The sequence below is a fragment of the Theropithecus gelada genome, chromosome 7b (genome assembly GCF_003255815.1).
Source record: "Theropithecus gelada isolate Dixy chromosome 7b, Tgel_1.0, whole genome shotgun sequence".
Lineage (NCBI taxonomy): Eukaryota > Metazoa > Chordata > Mammalia > Primates > Cercopithecidae > Theropithecus > Theropithecus gelada.
Genome location: NC_037675.1, coordinates 96,576,068 through 96,601,398, shown reverse-complemented (window position 1 = coordinate 96,601,398; position 25,331 = coordinate 96,576,068). Strand labels below are relative to the sequence as shown.

Genomic DNA, 25,331 nt, shown 5'->3' with positions numbered 1-25,331 from the left:
AAACAAATTTGTGTATGAAATGAGAAATTTAACCTCCATGAGAATGTCTTTTAGAGGACTGGAAGTAGTAAAAAGAGGCCACTGCCGATTTGTTTTTCCTGAGCTTATGGTAGTGGAGGCATTGCAGAAGGCTCAGACCTGAGAGCAAACCAAGTCTGGTGTCAAATCTAACAAAATCAGTATTTGTTGATCAAATTAAACTTTTTATATCTACATTTTATGCTTTCTAGTTTTCGATTTATGTCTTTTAGAGAGCCACCCCAAATTTAAATTTCTGCCCAACATTAGCATTCTTAACAGTGTTCTTGAATTTTTTTATTCATAAATGAATTCTATAAAAATGTATAGTGTAGATGTAACTGCTCTTCGAGTTTATATTTTTAATTGCTGATGAATTTCATACCTGTGTTAAAGAGTTACTACTGGGTTATTTGGATTTCTCAGCCAAGTACCTCTTCTGGTGACCTTCTTTATTTCTTTTGTATATGTGAATTTAGGAAATAGCAGCTAATTTTTTTCATTTTTCTATAAAGTACTATCTTTAGACTTTATTTACGAAATCTTTTTTTGAACTTTGCTCTAGCTTTGTATTTCTCCCAGATCTCTGGGAATTAGGCATGCTATTGTAGCTTATTCTCTTGTTCTTTGTTTTAGGGTAAGCCTTGGTATCCTAAAATAATCTAAATGCCTTTTGTTTAAAATTTAATTCAAAATAATGGCCTTTTATTCAACTCTTCATATCAATAGGGCTGTCTTGTAGATGTGTTTCTGTTCAGTTTACAGAAATCTTAAACTTGGCTATTTTTGCATTTATTTTTAGAGCAGAAGCTTGGGCATGCTGTGATTTTCCAATAAACTGCTATCACAATGTCAAAATGCAGTTCAGACAACAGCAACACAGAGATCTCAAACATTAAAACGGTAAATCTGTGATTCATCATGTGGAAAGAGGGAGAGAATTTATTCTTGTCTTTCTTGTCTTTTGCTAAGTTACAGTCATGTATTGCTTAATGACTGGATATCTTCTGAGAAATGCATTGTTAGGTGATTTTGTCATTGTGTGAACATCATAGAGTATACTTAATTAACATAAACCTACAGTATAGCCATTATACACCTAGGCTATATGGTATGACCTGTTTTTCCTAGGCTGCTAACCTATACAACGTGTTACTATATTGAGTACTGTAGGCAATTGTAACACAGTGGTATTTGTATATCTAAACATACCTAAGCATAGAAAAAGTACAGTAAAAATACAGTATCATCTTGTGGGACCACAGTCTTATACGGGATCAGTCTCTAAAACATTGTTATTGGGTGCATGACTGTATTTCTAAGTGCATAATATGTGGAAACTGTGAAACAACCTCATTAGTTTCATGAGGGTAAGTTATTTGACCAGAAATTTAAAATTTGTAGTTGAAAAACAGTCATGTGGAGTTATTTTGGCTCTGCGAAAGCAGTTAATGGTAGCCAGTTTATCTGTGAAACTAGAACCTTTACCTGCCAGCAGGGATTCAGATCTTTTCATTAAGGCCAAGTTTTAAAAATCTGTTTAAACATGCCAAGAAAGTAAAAATTGGCAACATGATAGGTTTTCCTGTTTTTATATTACAGATTACCTATTGGATTTTTTAGTCTTGGATTTGTTTTCCCTAAATAGAAAGGGCGTTACTGGGGCCAGTTGTTGTCCACTAAATGAATGAAAATTAATTTAAACATTGTAACCTTATGGAAAATGTAATTGGAAGGGTTAAATTGTTGTTCTTTATGTCCTTGTACATCCTCTCTCCTGCACTCATCTCTCAGGGCTGGTCCGAGTGGGATAGATGTGTGTTTCCAAACCGAATAGAAATATATCTTGATTCTGTTCTGTATATTGTTTTGTGGACATTCATGAGTCTCTAATTCAGTTTGTCAAATATTTACTTAAATGTATATACAAAATATTGTAGCAGGAAATTTAAGAGGTGCAAAGAATAAGACTCACGTCTTGTTCTTATGGAGCTGGGCTCCAGTAAAAGAATAATGTGTATGTTGTGTATGTGTGTCTGTGAATAGATGTAAAAATCTGTGATAGAAATTATGAAAGGCAAATAGAAGCTGTTTGAGGTTTTAGTGTCACTCAGGTGGACATTGTTTTCATTCTAACAACCTGCAGTTTTGTTTACCATGTCCTGGATGTGGTTCTGTACAGTGGGTAATACAGGTAAGGGTAAGATATGCAACTCCTGTATCCAAGGAAATTCTAGTCTAATTGGTCATATTTTAGTGAGAAAAGAGTTAAGAGAAATTATCTAAATAAGAATTCATATAAAATTACAGAAGTACATTTTATGGATTAAGACTATACCCCAAGCCTCTGTAGTATAACTGCTAGGATCACTTGGATTGAGCACATAGGATTGAAATACAGGATTAAACACTTAGAGTTGGTCAGTCAGGGAGGATGCACAATATGCTGTAGGATTTCAGCCAACAGGGATTACTCTTCTGTTGTGGAAGTTGCTGGTGAATGGTGGTGAGGCAGCAGTAGGATAGCATTCTAAGCCCGGTCAACAATCTGAACGTAAGGTTACAGGTGGCAGAGGTCAGGCAGTCATGAGTAGGGGACGGCACTTTTCAGAGTGCATTTGGGACTAGATATCACAGAGAGTAGTGCTTTGCTTAATTTCGTTTTTAAATATCAACTTTTTAATGAATTCCCTTCCAATAGTTTGTATTATTTTCTTACACATGGTTTTTTGTGAAAACTGATAGAAACCTTACTCTTGGTTACAGATGTTATTTCTGTATTTCTTTATTGTTTGATATTTATTTTTACCATGTAATGTATCTATTTTCTCTTTACTTAGAGTCTAAATAATGATAAATGTATACCTTTCATTTCTCTGATTTTTTTTCACTTTTATTCTCAGATTGATTCTTAGAAACCAGCTACTTATCATTTTTTCTAAACCCTGTGAAAGTTGTGGGGTGGGGTGGGGCATTTATGAGAAATGTTGTGTTTGCTAAGAAAAAAAAAAATCTCTGTCTTTTGAAATGCCAGGAACAGAGCTTGGACACTGAGTGAATTTGCAGCTTCTCCTTTGCCAAGCTCTTTACCTGCTGGTTTGTAGAAACAGGATTGACATACTTGAGTGAAGTTGGTGTCTTGAGGTGAAACCAGGCATGAGGAACCTTGGAGGTCCAGAGCTTATTTTCCAGATAGAATTTGTTGGTCTTGGGCCAGCTTCCCTGCCCTGCCTGTTTTCTCCTTTGTGATTTTATGAAAGCAAAGGAGGAAACAGGCAGGCCAGGGAAGCGCTCTCTACCTCCCTCCCTCTCTTGTGCAGAGGGAGAACTGTTCAGATTTTTCCTCAATTTGTTTCTGAAACAAGCAGCTTTGCAGTTTCAAAAATAATTTACTGATAGCAGAAAGTGAAAAAAATACTCCTAAGGACAAGTAAGGTGAAAATTTTCAAAGTCTTAGAAGCTTCTTGGTAGAGCTCATCCCTGGTTTCTTGGTGTCTAAAGACCCTTGACTTTTACCTTACAAACAAAGCTTTTGACCTTGCTTGGGATCTGGCTGCAGTACTTGTTCATTATCTCAATATTTGTGGCCTGATGGCTTTCTGCTTTGGTCCCTGACTTTTTCCCTTTCCCTTTTCCTTCCCTTTCCCTTCCCCTTTCCCTTCCCCTTCTCCATTCCCTTCCCCTTTTTCTTTCCCTTTCCCCTTTCCTTCCCCTTTTCCTTCCCCATCCGCATTCCCTTCCGCTTCTTCTTTCCCTTTCCCCTTTCCTTCCCCTTTTCCTTCCCCATCCCCATTCTTTTCCCCTTTTTCTTTACCTTTCCGCTTCCCCTTTTTCCTTCCCCTTCCCCATTTCCTTCCCCTTTTTCTTTTTCTTTTCCCTTTCCCTTCCCCTTCCCATTTTCCTTTTTCTTTCCCCTTTCCCTTCACCTTCTTCCACTTTCCTTTCCCCTTCCTCTTTCCCTTTTCTTTCCTTTTCTCCTTTCCCTTCCTTTCCCTTTTTCCTTCCTTCCTTCTTCTTTCCCTTCTTTCCTTTTTTTTCTTTCTGTTCATATCTGTTCTTTGCTTTCCTCTTCTCTTTTCTACCTATACCTTTTATAGGAAGTGATAATAGTGATTTAGAGAGTGTCATTTGGTTTGCTTTTATCCCAGAATATTCAACTCAAGCTAGCTTGGACAGTTAAGGAATTTGTTGGCTCAGTTAATTGGAAAGTCCCTTGTTAGGCTGGGCTTTGAGGTTGGTTGATCCAGCAGTTTATTGATGTCATCAGTGACCCAGGTTCTTTATTTTTGCCGTCTGCAGTACTGGTTTCATCCTAAGGCTGGGTGTTTTCATGGGTCTGCGTAGTGTAATTGCAGCAGCAAATGGGGCTAATAATTTCATGAGTCATCTTTAGAGGGAAAGAAAGAGAACTGCTTCTCTTCAACTATCAAATGAAAGTTCTAAATTTTTTGCTGTTGGATGAGCATGAACCAATTCCTCTGGCCAAGAGTAAGTTTTGTGCCCATCAGCTTAGGTTTGGGTGACTGGCAGATGGCAGAAAATAAGAAACTAGAGACTAGGCAGCATAGCGAGACCCTGTCTCTACAAAAAATTAAAAAATTAGCCAGTTGTGGTGATGCACACCTGTGGTCCCAGCTACGTGTGAGGTTGAAGCTGCAGTGAACCATCGTTGCACCACTGTACTCAGCCTGAGTGATGAGTGAGTCTCAGTCTTGGTGAAAAAAAAAAAGAAAAAAAGAAACTGGATCCTTGAAGACTTCAGTGAGCCACTGTTTGATTGAGACCAAGCAGAGTTGAGCATGGCTATTACCTGTAGAGGAAATGGAGTATTTGAGAACTAGCCAGAATCACCTGTCCTTGTGCTTTTGAATACATAAAGGAATGAAGTATTTATTTATATTTGAGCAGAAAATGAAAAAGATTTATATTGGAAGAATAGGACAAAAATATGTACTGTACCCATTTTACCCCCTTGCTTTATCAGCTCTGTGTGTGTGTGTGCACGCGTGTGTGTGTATCTACGTGTAGATTCTTTTCTGTACCATTTGAGAATAAGTTACATGTATCATAGGTCTTTACCCCTAAGTACTTCAGTGTATGTTTCCTAACAATAAGGGTATTGTCTTACATAGCCACAGTGAGTTATATCAACTTCAGGGAATTTTAACATTGCTGTTACCTCATTTTAAAAATGGATTCAATAATGTCCTTTATGAATGAGATCACTATTTATGTTCTTTGCAACATTATTCATAATAGCCAAAATATTGAAACAATATAAGTGTCCATCCACAGATGAATGGGTAAAGAAATTGGAATATACAAACACACATGGAGGAATATTATTCAGCGCTAAAAAGAAGGAAATCCTGCCATCTGCAATAATGCAGATGAACCTGGAGGACATAATACTAAGGATAATAAGCCAGGCACAGAAAACCAGATACTGCATGATGTCACATGGGAATTGACAAAAGTAGAATTCTTACAAGCAGAGTAAAAGAGAAGAGGTAGAATATGGGGAAAATGGGTAGATGTTGGTGAAAGGGTACAGAGTTTCAGTTACATGGAATGAGTAAGTTCTAGAGATCCAGCATACAGCATGGGATCCATAGTGGATAACAGTGTATGGAATACTTGAATTTGCTGAGAGAATAGATCTGAATAATTCTCACTACACCAAAAAATTGTAGCTATGTGAAGAGATGGATATGTTAGTTAGCTTGACTATAGTTTACTGCATATATGTGTGTCAAAACATCACAACGGTGTACCTCCAATATTTTCCATTTTCCATTTCTGGCGTTTTTCTCCTTCAGATAGGATCCAGTCTCAGTTCAGGTATTCAGGTATTACATGTAGTTGTCATGTTTCTCTATAGTCTCTTTGTCTTTTAGATGCAGAGGGTATGTGTGTGTTTTTTTATTACACGGGTATATTGCATACTGGTGGGAATTGGACTTCTAGTGTACACGTTACCCAAATAGTGAACATTGTACCCAATGGATAGTTTTTCAGCCGTGTACCCCTTTATCACCTTCCTCCCTTTGGAGTTCCTGCTGTCTGTTATTTCCATCTTTATGTCCATGTGTATCCATATAGTCTTGTTAATCTGGAACATTTTCGTAGTTTTTCTTTGTATTTTATGGCATTGATGTTTTTGAAGAATACCCTCTCCAGCTTTAAAACATAAAACATTCCTAATTTATTTTTAGACTATTTTTCTACAGTTATTTATTGTTATTACTAATGTTATCTATATGAGAAGAAATGGTGACAGTTGTAGGGAGGAGGGAGTGCTGCCGGTTGCTGGACATACCTGGTTTGTGGAAGTAGGAGAAGATGTGTTGGGTATTTACATCACGGCCCTCTTTTCTCCTTTGTTTTATATTTTCATCCACCATCAGGACTTAGACTTGTTTCTTGGTACCTTTTACTGTGTCTTTAATAAGTCTAGGATTAGCATTTGGGTTGGGTGAAAGTGAAGGGTCAGGTTTAAAGTCCTAGACAGTATGCAGTCTGTAGTCATGAAGGAGAATTGTAGAGGTATCACGAGAGTGGATTCCAGGTGGGAAGGTCAGGGATGGGACCCGCAGGTCTTAGCCTTGGGCCTTCAGAGTGGCCTCTTGATCTCAGACATTTTTGTAAAATAGACTTCCATATAGGGTTCTTGGCAGTTGTATTAAGAAAAAAGTTTAACTGATGAGCCTGCAAGTCCTGAGTTCTTGCTGAATTTGGGAAAGTGGGTACTAGGCTTGGGTACTAGGGTGAAAGAAATGGCTCTTGGGGCTTTGATTCAGCAGAGATTTAGCAGATTATTTTTCATGAAGAACATAGTTTTCTTTGATCCAGGGAAATTATGGGTTAATATTATCTCATAAAGTACTCTGTGGTGCTTTGCTTGTTCCCTTCTGGAAAGATGATGAGCATGATTGTGCTGTTAGGCCCACAGATGTGCTGTCTTACTGGGCTCTCAGCTCCTGCAGTGGAGTGCCCCTGCACTGCTTACTTGAGAGAATAGTTTATGGTCGCTGAATGTTGAATTCTTGTCAACAGAACTAATTTCTCAAATTAGAATTCAGTATTGTGCTTCTGTATGAGAGACCCCACACTTGAAACTTCTTGTTGAAATAGTTGCAACAACTTAAGTTGTGTGTTCTACTTAACACGTCCGGAGATTCAAAAGTTTTGGTTGTTAAGTAACAAAGAACTGAATTCTCTCTTCCAGTTTCATAGAGTAATAGCAATGAACACTCCAAAGCAGTGCAAGAGAGGAAATTTCCTTCTGTGGGGCGAGGAAGTCCTGCTGACAGTAAAGCCAGTGGTAGGCTTTCACACAGATATTTGAATCCCTGACCCTCTGTTTGAAGGTTAGGAATTTTAAAGATTCAGTTTTTATCATTTTACATAGTCAAATTTATCTGTGGGAAAAACTATATGAAATATAGAAAATGCTTAGATACCATGAAAAAATTTTTATTTCACAGAGTGGTGTCATTTGTTTTAATTTATCTAGGATATGTATAATTTTAAAGATATATATTTAAATAGTTGGTCAGTTCATTTATAATAGGTTGTCAATTGAGAAAAAGGCCTTCTGTGTTCATGGGCTATTGATAAAGTGACAATTTAGCAGGTGTCTAAATCTTTCCTCGTGCAGGCACATGCTAAGTGCCTTCCATACATTATCATTTTATCAATAACGTCATAGAATATACAAAAATGTTCAAAATATATTTATATATTTACATATTTTATATATGTACATGTATTTAACAAGGCATCATACTTTACATATTTTAAAGGTTTATAATGGACATTGTTCTATGTCAGGAAATATAGATATGTGTTATAATTTTAATGGATTCAAAGTATTCAATTATAGAGTCATACTATAATTTATGTAGCTTATTTTTTACTAGTAGATTTTAAAGTTATTTCTTATTTTTAAGTAATAATGCAACAACAAATATTCATGTACATCTCTTTGTGCAGTTGCCTGATTCATTCTTTAAGACAAGTTTCTAGATGTAGAATCACTGGGTAAGGTACAGAATGCTTGACTCCTAAAATGATCCTCTTAGATCAAGAAAAAGTTAAAACAATTATAGGAAGAATTTGAATGACTCGTAGGAATGATATTCTGATGTTTCTCTTGTTTCTGTGCTTTCTTTTGTTTTTAACCCTGCATGGTTGTGTAATGGTATTCTTTTTCCCTTTTGTAGTAAGCTGTGCTAGAACAAAAATGCAATGAAAGAAACACTGGATGAATGAAAAGCCCTGCTTTGCAACCCCTCAGCATGGCAGGCCTGCAGCTCATGACCCCTGCTTCCTCACCAATGGGTCCTTTCTTTGGACTGCCATGGCAACAAGAAGCAATTCATGATAACATTTATACGCCAAGAAAATATCAGGTACTAATGCGAACACTAATACTGGAGCATTCTTCACTAAAATGGAATAAATTAGCATATAGTTGACACAACTTATATAAAACTCATTTACCCTTTCAAGCCTCCCACTTCTGATTAATTTTCTCATTCAAAATACTTTTATTCTTAATAGTCCTTTTCTTTTCTAACATCTGCTGGGTAATTGGATTTGATAGTTGTATTTGTGAAGTTTCTTTTTTCCCCCTCTGAAAACCTCACTGTTCTTTAATATTCACTTGGATGTGTCTGTCCTAGTGAGCTGGGTAGAAACCTAGATTAGTTTGCAAATGTCCAGCCATGAACTGGCAGAACCACGATTACTCTAAGTTTAGTTATTCATGTTATTCTAGAGAATTATTCTGTGTATACAAAAATAATGCTTAAAGAAAGGGTAAATGCCATTTCAACACATATTTACACAATACAACATATATAGCAGCAGGCATTTTATTCCTCTTGAGTTATTCTTGTATAAAGACGTAGACTGTGGGGTTTTTTTCGTAAATTTATTGGAGGAAGATTTTAGAGAATAGTGAAATTTCCTGATTTAAAATAAAATCCAATTTTATAAATTTTGTACTTAGGTAAGAAGTGCATAACTTTTTTTTCACCATGTTTCTAGGTTGAACTGCTCGAAGCAGCTCTGGATCATAATACCATCGTCTGTTTAAACACTGGCTCAGGGAAGACATTTATTGCAGTACTACTCACTAAAGAGCTGTCCTATCAGATCAGGGGAGACTTCAACAGAAATGGAAAAAGGACGGTGTTCTTGGTCAACTCTGGTAATAAAAAATTATTTCATCAAGTTGTGCAGGGGAAATTGGATGGGATTTTATGTTTAAACAGATTTTCTTTGTGTTTCTTAAGTTAAATTATTGAAGAAAGTTTGACAGATAATGTACTCATTTAATCTCTTCTGGCACAAATTGTTTTGTCCTATGTCTTTTTGGTGTTTCTCTTAAATGTTCTGGTTCTGTATTTCGTTTGAATGGATTGCTTTTGGAACATAAACATTGGAACATATGTACATTAGAACATAATCTAAGTTGTTACATTTATTTTTGCTCTTGATGTTTTAGCTTTACCAAGTATGTCAAAAGGTGCTTAATTATGGATAGTTAACTTTTGTACTTACGATTTTGCTATGTCAGTTGTATTAATAGAAAGAAAGTTACATGCTGCTTAGAAATTAGATATTCAATTAAGAGTTTAAAATACTAATTTTTATATGCTTGGATTATATATAAAAATAAAAAATATAAAATGTGAACCTAAGCTGGTAGGGTCCTAATATATTCATGTGACTGCTCTTTTTTTTAGATTGTCTCAGTATAACGATGTGCTTTAAATACATGTTAGACTGTCTTGTTTCCATCTGGTTTTATTGAAGAAAACAGGAGGGTGGCTTAGAGGAAATCAACTGTGAAGAAGAAAGGTGGTATAGGGTTCTCTGAAGCAAGTGACAAAAAGTGAGGTGGCAAGTCTAGTAGGTGCCATTTTTTTGGAGGATAACCTTGGAACTGTGGTTTTAAAGAGGCTATTAAAAACATTGTTGGTTAGGTCTAATATAATAATAAGGATTTCTGTAGACTGTTAAATCAGTAGTAGTCCAGAGAGCCAAGTAGACAAGATTTCTCGTATTTACATGGAGTGTTATATTTGTAATTAGCAAACCAGGTTGCTCAACAAGTGTCAGCTGTCAGAACTCATTCAGATCTCAAGGTTGGGGAATACTCAAACCTAGAAGTAAATGCATCTTGGACAAAAGAGAGATGGAACCAAGAGTTTACTAAGCACCAGGTAAGACTTGTAGAGAAATTTCACTTTATAAATCCCTACAAGTTCTTGACTTGGTTTGTAAGATTATCTGTAGCCTTGGTTGTCTAATTTAGATTTGAAAACTAATTTCCTGTACTTAATCAACCTAGAAACTAGTCCTGATGTACTCTATCTTACTTTAAGTCTTACCTTAAAACCAAATAAAGGCTGGGCATGGTGGCTGCCACCTGTAAGCCCAGTACTTTGGAAGGCTGAGGTGGGCGGATCACCAGAGATGAGGAGTTCAAGACGAGCCTAAGCAATATGGTGAAACCCCGTCTCTACTAAAAATACAAAAATTAGCTGGGCGTGGTGGTGTGCACCTGTAGTCCCAGCTACTCAGGAGGCTGAGACAGGAGAATTGCTTGAACCTGGAAGGTGGAGTTTGCAGTGAGCTGAGATCACGCCATGCACTCCAGCCCAGGTGACAGCGAGACTCTGTCTCAAAACAAACAAACAAACAAACAAAACTAATAAATTACTAATTTTTATTGCTCTTAACTTTGTAGAAAAGAAATAACTTTCAGTATGATCTGCTTGCTTGAAAAACACAAATTCCTATGACCTATTTCCAACTTGCTGATAATGCGCTTTCAAAAAATTTACTCTTGAGTTAAATGTCTTGAAACTGGAGAAGTTTGTTGCTTGAGGTGTTTAGGTCTTTGACAGAAACTCCCTCTAACTGAATGTTTGCGTGTGGCCAGCGTGTGCTGGAGACTCCTCTAACTTACATGTTTCCATGTAGCCAGCATGTACTGGGGCTTTTGGTGTATTAGTCATTGGGGGATACACAGTGGTTAAGAGGCACTTCCTCACTGAACTGAAACAGCCCAGCCTACTAGTGTGCTTCACATATTGGGATAAGTCCTCATTAATAAAGCACTTAAATATCCACATAATGATAGGCTACAAAAATAACATTTAGTCTGGGTTTTCTTTCAGAAAACCATGTCAGTTCAACAGAAAAAAAAATAAAAAGTGTGAATTGTTTTGTGATTTGCCTAAATTGACATATCTCATCAGTCATAATATGGCTGTGGGGATCTAAGAACCTGAAGTAAATTTGGATTTGTCATCAAGACATACTTTCCATTATCAAGATATTTTTTCTCTACTCTTTTCCCATGTTTTCCTGATTTCCTTCTTAGTACTGATATAAACAATTATATATATTTAGTATATTAGTTTTAATTTTGACTAATGAATTCCTTAATTCTCACCTATGATACAATGGCTCTATGATCTGATTTTATGTAAGTATATCCAGGCAGTGAATGCCATGTTTGTTTATTGATGTTGATTTTATTTTAGGTTCTTATTATGACTTGCTATGTCGCCTTGAATATTTTGAAAAATGGTTACTTATCACTGTCAGACATTAACCTTTTGGTGTTTGATGAGTGTCATCTTGCAATCCTAGACCACCCCTATCGAGAAATTATGAAGGTAAGTTTTAGACCTAAGTCTTAGTAATTCTTTTTAAACTATTTAGTACAGGCAGATTTTTTTCTTTTTAGATTTCAAAAGCAATAATATTATCAATATTGGGAGTTTGGCTCCAGCGTATGAATGAATGAATATTAAATTAATGTTCATTTAAATCTAAAATAAACTTTAACATCATAATAGTAAATTCTATATGATTTTCATAGTGTATCTAATTGAGCCTTTTTGAAAAACAGATCTTTTAAACAAACTACAGTAATACTATGAGTAATTTTATGTTGTTCTTGGTATAGTGGCATTTCCACCAAACAAGTTCTTTTTTAGTATTTGTGAGTGATTTTGATATGTTTCAATATGGTGATGTCTCTCTTGTTGTGGCCTTGCAAAATGAAGTCTTTACTGTCAGTATCTTTCATTACATTAGCTCTGTGAAAATTGTCCAGCATGTCCTCGCATTTTGGGACTAACTGCTTCCATTTTAAATGGGAAATGTGATCCAGAGGAATTGGAAGAAAAGATTCAGAAACTAGAGAAAATTCTTAAGAGTAATGCTGAAACTGCAACGGACCTGGTGGTCTTAGACAGGTATGCACTTCCAATTGACACGGCTTTAATGAGATTAGTTGAAAAAATATTAAGTCTTTGGTGTTTTTTGTAGTACCTTGCAGATAGTACCTATTTAAGTGAACAAATGGCAGTAAAAAGGAATGGGCAAGAGTAAGAATTCTCTATAAGTATTGTTACCTGTGAGTTCAAGAATCTAACCTTGTTTCCACAGAGAGTAGCAGACAGGCATTTCTGCCTTAAGAGATTATGCGTCAGCTCTTCTTATTTGCTGATATTGCCAAGGACTGGGAACTTTGACAGTAAATTTATATTTTTTTCTGTCAATACGTGTGCTTTGTTGTTCTGTCCTAAATGCCTTACATGATGCTTTCAAAGAACATTAATTTATTTAGATAATTCAGCAGTATACTTTAAAACATTTGGAAATACCCCATTGTTTTCAAAATGGGTTGTGGATTACAGAGAAAGTTGCTGTTTGTTTTTCTAGGTTTGACTCTTTTTGAGGGTGTTTTTTGAGTTTCATTGAAATTTTGAGTTTCATTGAAAAGCGCACGTGCGCACACACACACACACACACAACCTTCATAACTGAAGTTGGTGGAACAGAGCCTTTACAAATTAGGAAAATGGCTTTTCAAATGTAACGAATTTGATTTATGTCAAAATGGCCTTCCGTTCTTACTAGATGTAGTCTTAAATAAGGCTAAAGATTACCTAGTGGTAGTTCTCAGGACAGTTACAATAAATAGAGAAGACTGATTTCTCAAGTTGTGGAGTTGAGTCAGACGTGGGTTTGAATACTAGCTCCGCTAATTGTAAGCTGTGTGACCTTGAGTGAGTCACTTATTTCCTTGAACGTGTAAAATGGCATTGACAGTGGTTTCATGGGATTCTTTGATGATCGATTCCATTAACACATAGAAAAATCTTGCAGTGTGCCTGGCATTTAGTAAGTATTTAAGAAAAGTTTTCTTTGGAGAGTGAGAAGGAAAAGTAACATTTGGAATCCCATCAAACTTAGGTATCCAAATGCCATATGAAATGCAAATCTTGTGACCTCTAGAATGGGCTGTGTCTGACTTCCTTGAGCCAACACTGATGGAGAAGTAGAAGGCTGTGCTTGTGCTTTTGTCTGCCTGAGTTAGAGTGCTTCACTTGTATTGCCTAAAGGTTTTCTGAGAAGTAGAAGTAGTAGAGCATTTAAGTAAGACTGATAAGCAATCTATTGATAAGCATTACCTAATTCTCCAAATAATGACTCTTTGGTTGAGTATAAATTCTGTTTTGGGTAAATAAGAACTATAGTATACATGTCTGTGCTAGATTTATTTTTCTTATTACAGTTATCATATGTGCTTTTAGGGCATTATGTGCCATTCTGGTTGTCATTTTTTATGAAAGACCCAAGGAATGATATTAGAAATGAATGAAAGTTGGGGGAGTTTTCCTTATGAGGATTTAAAAATACGTTAAAAGCGATATTTGCAAATACTAAAAATTTCACACAGATATGGAAATGGATAAATTGAATGATAAAACTCCCCGTGATCTGTCTTGTCATTCTTCTTTCCGCCTCTGAGAAGTGATTGAGTTTCATGAGTATTTTGAACACCTGTGTTCCTCATTGTGGCAGATGCCTAGGGGGGCAAAAGATGGAAGTTTAAACCTAAAAAACAAAAGAAAGCAAACTGTAATAATAATGAAATCTGTTGGCAAATTTATTTGAATATCAGCCCCATGTAGTCATTCCTTGAGACCTAACAGGCAAACATAGTACAGATTGAGCATCCCTAATCTGAAAACGTGAAATTCAGAATGCTCCAAAATCTGAAACCTTTTGAGCGCTGGCGTGATGCCACAAGTGGAACATTTCGTATCTGACCTTGTGATGAATTGAAGCCAAAATGCGGCCAAAACCTGTTTCATTCACAATATTATTTTAAAATAATGTATAAAATTACCTTCAAGCTATAAGGTGTATATGAAACATAAATGAATTTTGTGTTTAGACTTGGGTCCCATCCTCAAGATACTTCATTATTTATATGCAGATATTCCAAAATCTGAAAAATATTGGAAATCCAAAACAGTTCAGGTCCCAAGCCTTTCAGATAAGGGCACTCAACCTGTGCAGATAAACGTGAGTACCACTTTAGGAAGGCGTGTTGTGAGGCTGCCTTTTATATTGATTAGATATACAGACTGAAACTAGGAAGCTTCTTTTTGGAGTTAGGCATATAAATGCAGCATAATGCTGTAGTGAGTTTTTTTAGAAATGAAACAAAAGGTGTTCAGGGAGGCAGTAGGGTTTGGCTGAAAGAGCCCTCAGAGGAAGGCAGTCCTGAGTTTTGTTTAGACAGAATCATGTAATGTCTTTGAACCTTCATTTCCTTCATCATCCTCACTGTGTGTGGATTAAGTCAGAAGGTATGTAAATTCCCAGCATAATGCTTTGGAATGCAGTGGATGCTCATTTGTATTCTTTTCTTTCCCCTCTTCTCCCCTTGCCTTTTGAAAACATCTTTTAAACAATACTTGACTGGTTTATAAAATATATTATTTACTGTTGAGAAATACAGTAATATAGAAAAATAATAATTAAACACACCTAAAATCTCACCCCAGTGCCAACATTCTGGCTTTTTTTTTTTTTTTTGTATCTATTCCCCTTTTCTTTGCTTTTTGAAAAATTTAAGTTGCATTCTCACTACTGCAGTATTGATACCTTTTGTTTCTTACGTTAAAGGTATACTTCTCAGCCATGTGAGATTGTGGTGGATTGTGGACCATTTACTGACAGAAGTGGGCTTTATGAAAGACTGCTGATGGAATTAGAAGAAGCACTTAATTTTATCAATGATTGTAATATATCTGTACATTCAAAAGAAAGAGATTCTACTTTAATTTCAAAACAGGTAAGCATATACTAAGTAGGTATAGTAATTGTATTTTGAAAGCTTTATTTTTAATATTGAAATGAAAATATGCTTCTAATGAGGCTCTTTTTTTACATTTTAGTTTAAGGTCTTAATCTTTTTATCTCCTTAGACATTTTTCATTGAACATACCATATTAGGTTGAGTTCATTGTTACCCAATGCACATTTGTATTAAGTGTAGACTTCCCCTATCTAAACTAGCATTCATGTCATGGTTATTTAAGTATAAGGAGTGAGTCCAATTTTTGTTTCTTTTTGGTCAGATGAGTTAGTTCCTGCTCAAACCCTTGAACTAAACAAATTCTTCCACAGTTTCCTAGTGTGTGTAACTGGATATGAGCCTATTGTCTCTGAGTGGTAATGCTTTGAAAAGAGATCCCTTAGGACAGTGATCCTTCCACTGTGGGCCCCACATCCTCATCAGCAGCATCTGGGTGGGGTCCTCAGGACTGAATTTTACGGTTTGCAGAGTCTTCAGTTTGGAATTTCGACAAGCCCTGCAGTAATCTGATTCATTAAAGCTTGAGAACCACTGCCCTAGAACTTTGCAACCATTTGTGAATGTTAACACTGTATTAAATATGGGTCTTAGTTTCTCTCCTAATGATTTTTTTTTCTGGAGCAGCAGTGCCCACATTTTTCTCAACCTTTGAATTCTTTCTTCCTTTCCTTTTCCCTTCCCTTTTCTTTCCTCTTTTCTTTCTTCCTTTCCTGTCTTTTTTTCCTCTCGCTCTCTTCCTGTCCTCTCCTCTCTTCTTTCTGTACCTCCCATCCCTCCCCCTCCTCCCCCACTCCTTCCCCTCCTCCCCGCCCTCCCCTCCCTGTCCCCCCCCTCCCTGTCCCCCCCACTCCCCGTACTCTCCCTCCCCCTACTCTCCATCCCCCTACTCTCCCTCGCCCTTCTCCCTCCTCCTCCCCCTTCTCCCTCCTCTTCCTCCTCCTCCCTCTCTTCCTCTCCCCTCCTCCTCCCCCCTTCCACCTCTCCCTCCCTGCTGTCCCTCTCCCTCTCTCCCTCTCTCTCTCTCCCTCTCCCTCTCCCTCGATTCCTCAGTTACACCCTGGCCGTGGATTAACTTTCAGCTCTCAGAGTTGTAAGACACAGCACTCTGGGAGGGTCCAGGATCAGAGTCTGAATTTAGCTGAGATGTTAACGTTGAGGAGCCCTGATCTTGTGATGGTATTTTCATTGAAATCGGGTAACAGGGGCTTTTGGAGAACTGTGACAGAGTGTGTGGAGGCTGCCCTAGTGCAGCTGTCCTATCTCCTCCTCCACTTCCAACTAATAAAGGCCTTTACTACTGTTAAGAAAGAAAGAGAGAGAGAGAGAGAGAGAAAGAAAGAAATTATAATAGAGACAGCTGTGCAGTGTTTTTACAATTTCACCGTGGCATCCAGAGGTGCTGACTGTAGATCGACCAAAATTCATCCGCAGTTTCTAGTCAGTATAGTGGAAAACATATAATACTGGGGGATATTGTACATAGACAAAGTTCAAGGAAAACTGTATTGCTCTTCCTTGATGCCTAAAGTTAAATTACTGTGCTACATATATGCAATTTGGCAGGAAGTAAATGACTCAGGTATAGTTCTAACTAATTACAGATCTAAAAATAGGCTTCATTAACCTCATACAATTGCATCTTTTAATTTGTGTTTGGTTATTTTATTGAAAAAAGGAGATGGTTCTAGGCATATACATATGAAATGAGCTCAAAAAGACTACTGGCCTCTCCCCCCACCTTCAAGGACTTAACCTAAGGCTGAGTTACATTTAAGGAGTCATTTGAGAACAACTGAAATCCCAGTTAAACCCCATATGAAAATGCTACATTATTATTGTTTGGCATTAGGTTTTTTCTTTTCTTTTTTTTTTGTAGATACTATCAGACTGTCGTGCCGTATTGGTAGTTCTGGGACCCTGGTGTGCAGATAAAGTGGCTGGAATGATGGTAAGAGAACTACAGAAATACATCAAACATGAGCAAGAGGAGCTGCACAGGAAATTTTTATTGTTTACAGACACTTTCCTAAGGAAAATACATGCACTATGTGAAGAGCACTTCTCACCTGCCTCACTTGACCTGAAATTTGTAACTCCTAAAGTAATCAAACTGCTCGAAATCTTACGCAAATATAAACCATATGAGCGACAGCAGTTTGAAAGTGTTGAGTGGTATAATAATAGGAATCAGGATAATTATGTGTCATGGAGTGATTCTGAGGATGATGATGAGGATGAAGAAATTGAAGAAAAAGAGAAGCCAGAGACAAATTTTCCTTCTCCTTTTACCAACATTTTATGTGGAATTATTTTTGTGGAAAGAAGATACACAGCAGTTGTCTTAAACAGGTAAATCTCTAAGTTGACTCCTTTCACATGAGAACAGGGAGGCGTCCTGTGTTGTGATGTGATGCGCTGCAGCAGCTGTGAGAGCTAGCATGAGGGTTATGTAAGTGTCCTTGACTTGGCGCCATCATTGCTGATATGTCATGCTGTCCTGGGATTGACAGAGAGGATGTTTTCCCAGAAGGCTGCTTTTCACATGGCTGATACTTTTTTTTCTTAAAGGATGCTAATCCATTCTAATCTACCTAAAATAGAGGACAATTATGGTCTTTAAAAAAATCAGTGTGCATTTAAGTAAAGCATTGTTTTATATTCAGTTTTAGATTCAATTTAGGTATTTATTAATCCTTAACTGTGTGTTAGACATTGTGTTAAGCATTTCACACCAAGTGTTCCCCTCAGGTAGTCTTAGGATAAATTTTATCTGGGTATTGTGACTAATTTTTTAATGTTGATTTTTTTTCTCTTAAAAATATTGATTCAACTTTTCAAGGCCAGGTTGGGCATGATGGGTTGTGCCTGTAATTCCAGCACTTTGTGAGCCTGAGGCAGGTAGATTGTTTGAGTTCACAAGGGGCAACACGGCGAAACCCTGTCTCTAGAAAAATTACAAAAATTAGCCGGTGGTGGTGTATGCCTGTAGTCCCAGCTACTCGGGAGGCTGTGGTGGGAGGATGGGTTGAGTCTGGGAGGCAGAGGTTGCAGTGAGCTGAGATGGCACCACAGCACTCCAGCCTGGGCAACAGAGCCAGACCTTGTCTCAAAAAATAAAGTTTTCAAGGCCACAGTGAAGAAAGTTTAGAACAATTGAATTTATTTTGGGTTGGTTCATAGACTGCATATTAAAATTTTGTGAATCAAAAGAGAATAAGAATGTTAGGGAAAGTTCTAAGATTATTAGCAAAGGTGATAATGAATCCAAATTTTAGGCTGTGGATTCCTGCTCTTTCTCCCTTCTTCAATGAAAGATTTTTTTCTAATTTGGAACCAGCCAGGGAGCTGTACTTCAGATTTCTGTCAGATGGTCACTTAATGTATGGTCCTTTTGGTTTGTGGATACTCTTTTTTTTTTTTCCTGCCAAAAAACGTCCTTATTTTGTACTTAAATCAATTTACTTTTCTATGAGGTCCATTAATTGGCCACAGTTGATCCCTAACTTTTCTGCAAGTAGTGATCTCGTAGGAAAAACTAAGCTTTGTTTCCTAAAGTAATTTGGGATTTTTTTTCTTTTTCTTTTTCTTTGCGTGTGTGTGTGTGTGTGTGTGTGTGTGTGTGTATGTGCGCGCGCGCGCTTGTGCTTGCGCTTAACTGCTTCTGAATGTTTAGGGGTTTTAAAAACTTTTTTGAATAATGAGAAATTGGACTCGAGGGTAGTCATCTGGCAGTTTTTAGTCTGGTAATTTTCATAGTCATTGAGCTTGATCCTTCTGATGAATACAAAGGAAAATAACTTTAGGGACCAAATTACATTTAAATCAGAAGTTGTAGTTGGAAGGGGACCTCACTGACTGTATAATCCAACCCACTTATTTTTGTAAAAATGAGAAAGAGCCTCAGGAGAGAGAGAGAGATTTGCTATAAGTTAAATTGCTAGTCAATGGCAGAGACAATTCTAGAATCCTAATATCCTGACTCCTAGTTTCCAGTTCTTTCTATCATAGTAATGCCCCTGGGCGTCACAGAACACTAGAAACCAGTGCTTTACAACAGGAAGATTGCCAGGAGACGGACCTGGGAGAGCGTGACTAAGGAGGGATTATTTCTTAGAGCAGGGTAAAGCATTTTGGGAGTCAAAAAAGTTTAATGCTGGCGCAGTTCTAAGCCTAGTTATGGACATACTCCCCGTCTCCATTTAGGATTGTATAAGGATTAAATAAATTTTCTGGGGCTTGGAGAGAAGAAATGGGGGTGTATTTTCCACCTTCCCCCTGTTTTCTACATGTATTTTTATGTAAAGATGTGCCAGTTTTTATTGCAGGAATATTAGCCTGAAAAGGTTTATCCAGAATCAGTCAAGTTACTTCCTATTGACTTTAAGGATCAGATTAATTGTGATCAACTTTCATAAAATGTGACTGGAATTTAGTGCTGTATGATGAATCAAGAGTGGTCTGAGGGTTGACTTTATGAGCAGCTAATTAAATATACAATAGACGTCTTGTTCCAGTAAGCTTTTTAATAAGCTTAGAAAAACTTCCTGAAATCCAGATTCTTTCCTTCCATCAGTTTAATGGGAGGAAAAACCCTTCTTTAGTGAATAGTTTCATGGGCATATAAGCTATTATAATGTACATGCAGTTTTCTGCTCTCCTAATTAAAAAAATAAATCACAGCCACTTCTATGTGTAGTGTAGGTATGTGCACAGTCTTATGGTTATGGGTTTCTTTGTACCTTATATTTACATAGGGGTTTGTAAGTTACTTTTATATATATTTAAGACGTATTCACAACACTCCATGGGGGAGGAAAGTAGATGTTCTTTCCATATTACAGATGAAGAAAACAAGCATCAGTGTGTGACCGTCCCCAAATTACACACATATCAAGTGGCAGAAAATGGCTTCCAGTCTCAAGTCTAGTATTCTTTTCACCGTGGAATATACTAGTATTGTGTGATATTGGCATTGGACAAACGTGGGTTCACATCCTGTCTCTACCCCCCCCCTTTTTTCCTAATAACTTTATTTTGGAAGAATTTTAGATTTACAGAAAAGTTGGGAAAATGATACAGAGAGTTCTCATATGCCCCTCACTTAGTTTCCCCATTGATGTTATCTCCTGTCACTGTCACAACTAAGAAAACTTAACATTGACCCATTACTATTAACTCCAGACTTTATTTGGATTTTGACAGTTTTTCTACTAATGTCCTCTTTTTTAAAAAAAATATTTTTTTCTAACCACTAGACAGTATGGAATAATGTCTTCTTTAATCCAAGGTGTCATATCATATTTAGTTGTCAGTTTCTGCCCAGTTTCCTCTGGTCTGTCACAGTTTTCACAGTTTCTGTCTTGTTTTTGATGACCTCGACAGTCTTCAGGAGTACTGGTCAGGTATTCGGTGAATGCCCCTCCATTTGGGTTTTTCTTATGTTCTTGAAGTTGGACTGGGGTGATCGGATATGGAAGAATACCATGGAGGTGACCTGCCCTTCTAGTCACTTTATATCAGGGGCTGTCATGGTATCAACCACGAAACATCACTCATCAATGGATTGTGACAGTGTTTGTCTGCTTTCTCTACTGTAAAGTTACACTTTTTCCCTTTTCTTACTCTATTTGGAAGGAAGTCTCCAAGTCTAGCCCATCCTGGTATGGAGGGATTAATCTCCACTTGCTGGAGAGGAGTGTATCTATATATGTATTTAATGGAATTCTTCTGTAAGGAAAACTTGTCTAGTTTATCCTATTTATGTAACTGTCTACTTATATTTATTAATTGAATCATATATTTCAATTGGTGGTTTCATGTTTATTTTATAATTTGGGCCATAATCCAATACTATGTTATTTATTTGTTACTCAAATTGTTCCAACGGTGGCCACTGGGAGCTCTTTGAGGATAGCTCCCATGTTCCTTTGACATACCTTCATCCTTTTGTTTTTGAGCACTTTCTTTGTGATACCACAGGGTGCTCTGGGCTCTTGTATTTCTCCCTGCCTGGCCCTAGAATCAGCCATTTTGCCAAAGAGACTCGGTTTCTTTTCTACCCACTTTTTGGATGTATATTTTGTGAAAGTTATTTAACTTTTAAGTCTCAGTATGTTCATTCGTAAAATGGAAATAATACCTCCCTCTTTTACTGGCTTGTTTGTAAGAGACTTTGTATTAAAAATGGCAGTTTTATCACCTGGCACACAGTAGGTGCTAATTCTTCAGCTGCTTATGCATGCATATAGGGGGTGCAGTATCAGTATGCTATTATGTAACTGTCAGTGATCTTTTTTTAGTGAGATCATAGAGGAATTATATTTGGTTTTCTCACATTGACAAGAAAGTATAAGGTGTAAGGGACACTGTTAAAGGAATTGTTGATAATGTATTTCAAGAACCTGGCAGAAATTTCAAATGATGGGTTTATATCTTTGAATTTCTTTTCCTCCTATGGTTGTCAGCATTAGTTAGCATGTTTATTCAGATCACAATTTTCTGTAATACATCTGCTAGTTTTTTGAAACTACCATACATATTTCCTATTTTTGGTTATGTTATTTTCAGTCTAATTGGGGAGGCAATATACATATACACACAAAGTGTAGGCTATGGACTGGTGCCAGACTTTACCTCTGTCATGAGTTAAGTACAGATTGAGAAGAAGCATTTATAAACTCTTAGAGCAGTTTGACAGAAATTTTATACCTGCTGAATACAATAAAATTGATGCTTGAATTTTAATGCTTTTTAAGTTTCATTTTCTTAGTCGTTCACTTTTATGAAATTCTACAAAACTGTTTGTCTCTGATGGATTGGAAATTTAAGAAGAAAACCTGGTTCTCTGCTGCAGATCGTTTCAGAAACACTGTGCATTAGGGAAGAGTATACTTGATCAAACAGCTTGCTGGTGAACAGCTTGTATAAACTCAGTGTAAAAACCAAAAGAAACAAATAATACTTTGTCTTATGTTTTCTGTGGTGTTGCGAGCTCTTTAAGCAGTTTGCACTGTCCACTGTCCTCTGGGAGTTCACATGTGACTGCCTGGCTTTGTTTTCCCTGAAGCCTGTAACTTTGTCATGGGTACTGGTTACGCATGGCCGAGATTCACCAAGTAGAGAAATATATTTTTCTCTCTAAGCATTATTAGCATAGGTATATCCCATGTAATTATTGCTTACAAGAGATTTTATTTACTGTGCTTGTTGTCTCTTCTGTTCTCTGTGGTTTTGATGTGGGTTTCATTAAGGAAAAATGAATTGACTGTTGTTGCCTCTATTTCTTAGCTAATTGAAGTCTGCCAAATGGATAATTTATAATTTTGGCAAAGTAAAATACATTCTTTGCCTAATTAACAGTAACTTAAAATACATTCTAAATCTCCATTATATTCAAATTGATGCTTATTTATATAAAACTTGAAAGTATGTATTATTTCTAAGGTGATTTATTTTGTATTGTAGACTTTTGGGCATGCTATTTGTTTGCATGTAACACTGCTTTCTGTTACATCTTAAGTTTATTAAAATAATTGAACACACCTTGGAACATAATAAGGGAGCCTCTGATTCTGAGTATTTAAGTACTTGAACTGTAGAACTTGAACTACAAGCTGTAGTTTGTAGACTCCCAAACTAACCTAGACACGCAAGTGTTGTGCTGATTGGGATCAAGAGAGATTCTGGATGGCCACTTCCAGCTCTTTAATATTAGTCTGTTTCGTGTATTTTTTTTAAAGAATGATTCAACTTAAAAATGCGATTTTCTATTTGGAATTTATACTATGTAGTATGACTTCAGAGAAACCATGTGGAATCGCTTATATCAGGTGTGGAACCATTTATCCCGTGTGCTGAGTTTTTGAATGTGAATATTTCCAAAATAGCTGTAATGGCAGCACTAACTGTTAACCTTCTGCACCCGTGTAATGTGATCCCGTCCTGTAGCTCTTTGCCATTTCTTAGCTAGAAGGCCAGCTTTCAGTCACAGGCACTCTGGGTTAATACAGAGGAGCAGGCAGGAAGAGAGAGCTCAGGAATCTCCTCTTTCATGACAGGGAAGGGTGGGGGATGCCTTGCCATTTCTGTGCCCCATCCTATGCTGTGCAGAATTTTGCTCAGTGGCCTGGGGACCACAAAGCATCAGGAATTGAGAGGATACAACATTTCTTTCCCATGGGCTCTTCTTCTAATGATATCAGGTGGTGGGATAAGAGGAAAAGAAATTGCAGCTGGAACTCTTTTGTTACATTTGTGGGGGATGAAGGTTTCCTTTGGTGTTGGGCTCACTGGTCCTTTCTGTATAAGCACAGCAGGGCCTGTTGCTGAAGCTGTGCATGGTCTAGAGAAGGGTGTTGAGTTGGGAGAGGAGCGAGTGGAACTGGTAGAGGGATGAGTCGAGCTTTTTTCATTGGACGTCCTGTTCCGAGGCCAAGATCTATGAGGATGCATGTTTCTCTCTGACTAGCTCAGTCTCATCCTGGGCCACATTTCTATTAAGTCACCATTGCCAAATCAGCTGTTGGAGGTAGTGTGACCATTTCATTTGTCAGTACAAACCAATCTTGTATTTGGCATTATAAGTACTTGGTCAACAGATCTATGTGGTGAAGAGTGACAGTGATTTCTGTTTAAGCAAGTTGGGAAAAAAGGACCAAGACCGTTTTGTTAGGTATGTTGACAAAAAATACATGTACTTCCATTTTAAAGGAGACTTTAAAAACAAAAGTTTATTTTCTCTCAGCAACGTTTAACTTCCAAATGTGTGTACTTTTTTTAGATTGATAAAGGAAGCTGGCAAACAAGATCCTGAGCTGGCTTATATCAGTAGCAATTTTATAACTGGACATGGCATTGGGAAGAATCAGCCTCGCAACAAGCAGATGGAAGCAGAATTCAGAAAACAGGAAGAGGTAACTTAAAATAAGTGTACAATAACAGTTTTCAGGACATATACAGACACAGTGCCCATAGGGTCTCCCTTTTTTCAGAGTTCCCCAGAATTATTATTATTTTTTGTATTATGGAATACTTCTTCATATATTAGAGCAGCTGTCCACATGAGGTAGCTGTATAGTGATTTATGTGCTCAGAATTAGAATAGCTATCTGGCAAACCAAATTTGTGTCTTAATTGCCATCAACCAACTTATTTTCTGTGATTGGATTGATGTCACACAATTGCATTTCATGGAAAGACAAAGCATGTATGACCTTAACTCTTGTACATTCCATATGACTATGAATTAACAAACTGAAATCTTTTCCTAGAAAGTGTTTTCTTTTTTTCATTTAAAGGCCTGTTTTGTTTGAATTCTTAAAAAAAACAGCACTATATTTTGTAGATTTTTAGCTTAAATGTTGTTGTGCTTTTTAAGGTCTTAATACAGGAAACAGCATTGTAAAGATGCTAAAACCTAATACCATGTTCTGGCTTGTACACAAAAACCTATTTAAAGTTTATTATTTAACTTAAAATTAGCAGAATAATTCCTGTTGAAGGCCTTTTCTACATTGTAGCTGTTTGATAATCTCCAAGTTTGGAGAGTCCAGGAGCCAGTCTAATAGATCTAACTGTCTGAAAACTAGCTTATATTACCATTTAATTTATCCTGAATTCGTTAAATCAGCTTCTTTGTCCATGTTTCCATGCATCCTGAGTTTTCAGTGATACCGTCATCTTCTTTAGCCTGGCCTTAAGGATTTAGAATGCCCAAGAGCATGTGTGTCAGAAATAACAGTTGTCATTTACTTTTAGTATGTTTTTTTTTTTTGTTTTGGAAATTTTCTTAGAAGTGCTTTTCTTGGTGGATTTTTTTTTTCAGGTACTTAGGAAATTTCGAGCACATGAGACCAACCTGCTTATTGCAACAAGTATTGTAGAAGAGGGTGTTGATATACCAAAATGCAACTTGGTGGTTCGTTTTGATTTGCCCACAGAATATCGATCCTATGTTCAATCTAAAGGAAGAGCAAGGGCACCCATCTCTAATTATATAATGTTAGCAGATACAGACAAAATGAAAAGTTTTGAAGAAGACCTTAAAACCTACAAAGCTATTGAAAAGGTAAGATCAACAGATTAATATATGCTGGCAGATTGGGAAAAA

At 36.9% G+C, this 25,331-nt stretch overlaps 1 protein-coding gene across 4 annotated transcripts in view; it reads left to right on the top strand.

Annotated features, from left to right (window-relative positions):
* Positions 1 to 25,331, top strand: part of DICER1 (dicer 1, ribonuclease III) — a 71,272-nt gene that overhangs the window by 15,797 nt on the left and 30,144 nt on the right. For 2 of the 4 annotated variants that reach the window (XM_025391829.1, XM_025391832.1), the window contains 10 exons: positions 821 to 921; positions 8,244 to 8,432; positions 9,073 to 9,235; positions 10,123 to 10,253; positions 11,583 to 11,717; positions 12,142 to 12,302; positions 15,031 to 15,199; positions 17,100 to 17,572; positions 24,003 to 24,135; positions 25,047 to 25,289. In XM_025391829.1, the coding sequence (XP_025247614.1) occupies positions 8,289 to 8,432; positions 9,073 to 9,235; positions 10,123 to 10,253; positions 11,583 to 11,717; positions 12,142 to 12,302; positions 15,031 to 15,199; positions 17,100 to 17,572; positions 24,003 to 24,135; positions 25,047 to 25,289 (1,752 nt within the window). In that variant the 5' untranslated portion in view covers positions 821 to 921; positions 8,244 to 8,288. Of the gene's footprint in view, positions 1 to 820; positions 922 to 4,319; positions 4,507 to 8,243; positions 8,433 to 9,072; positions 9,236 to 10,122; positions 10,254 to 11,582; positions 11,718 to 12,141; positions 12,303 to 15,030; positions 15,200 to 17,099; positions 17,573 to 24,002; positions 24,136 to 25,046; positions 25,290 to 25,331 lie in introns of those variants that run through there. The other 2 variants (XM_025391831.1, XM_025391830.1) reach the window with 2 other exon arrangements.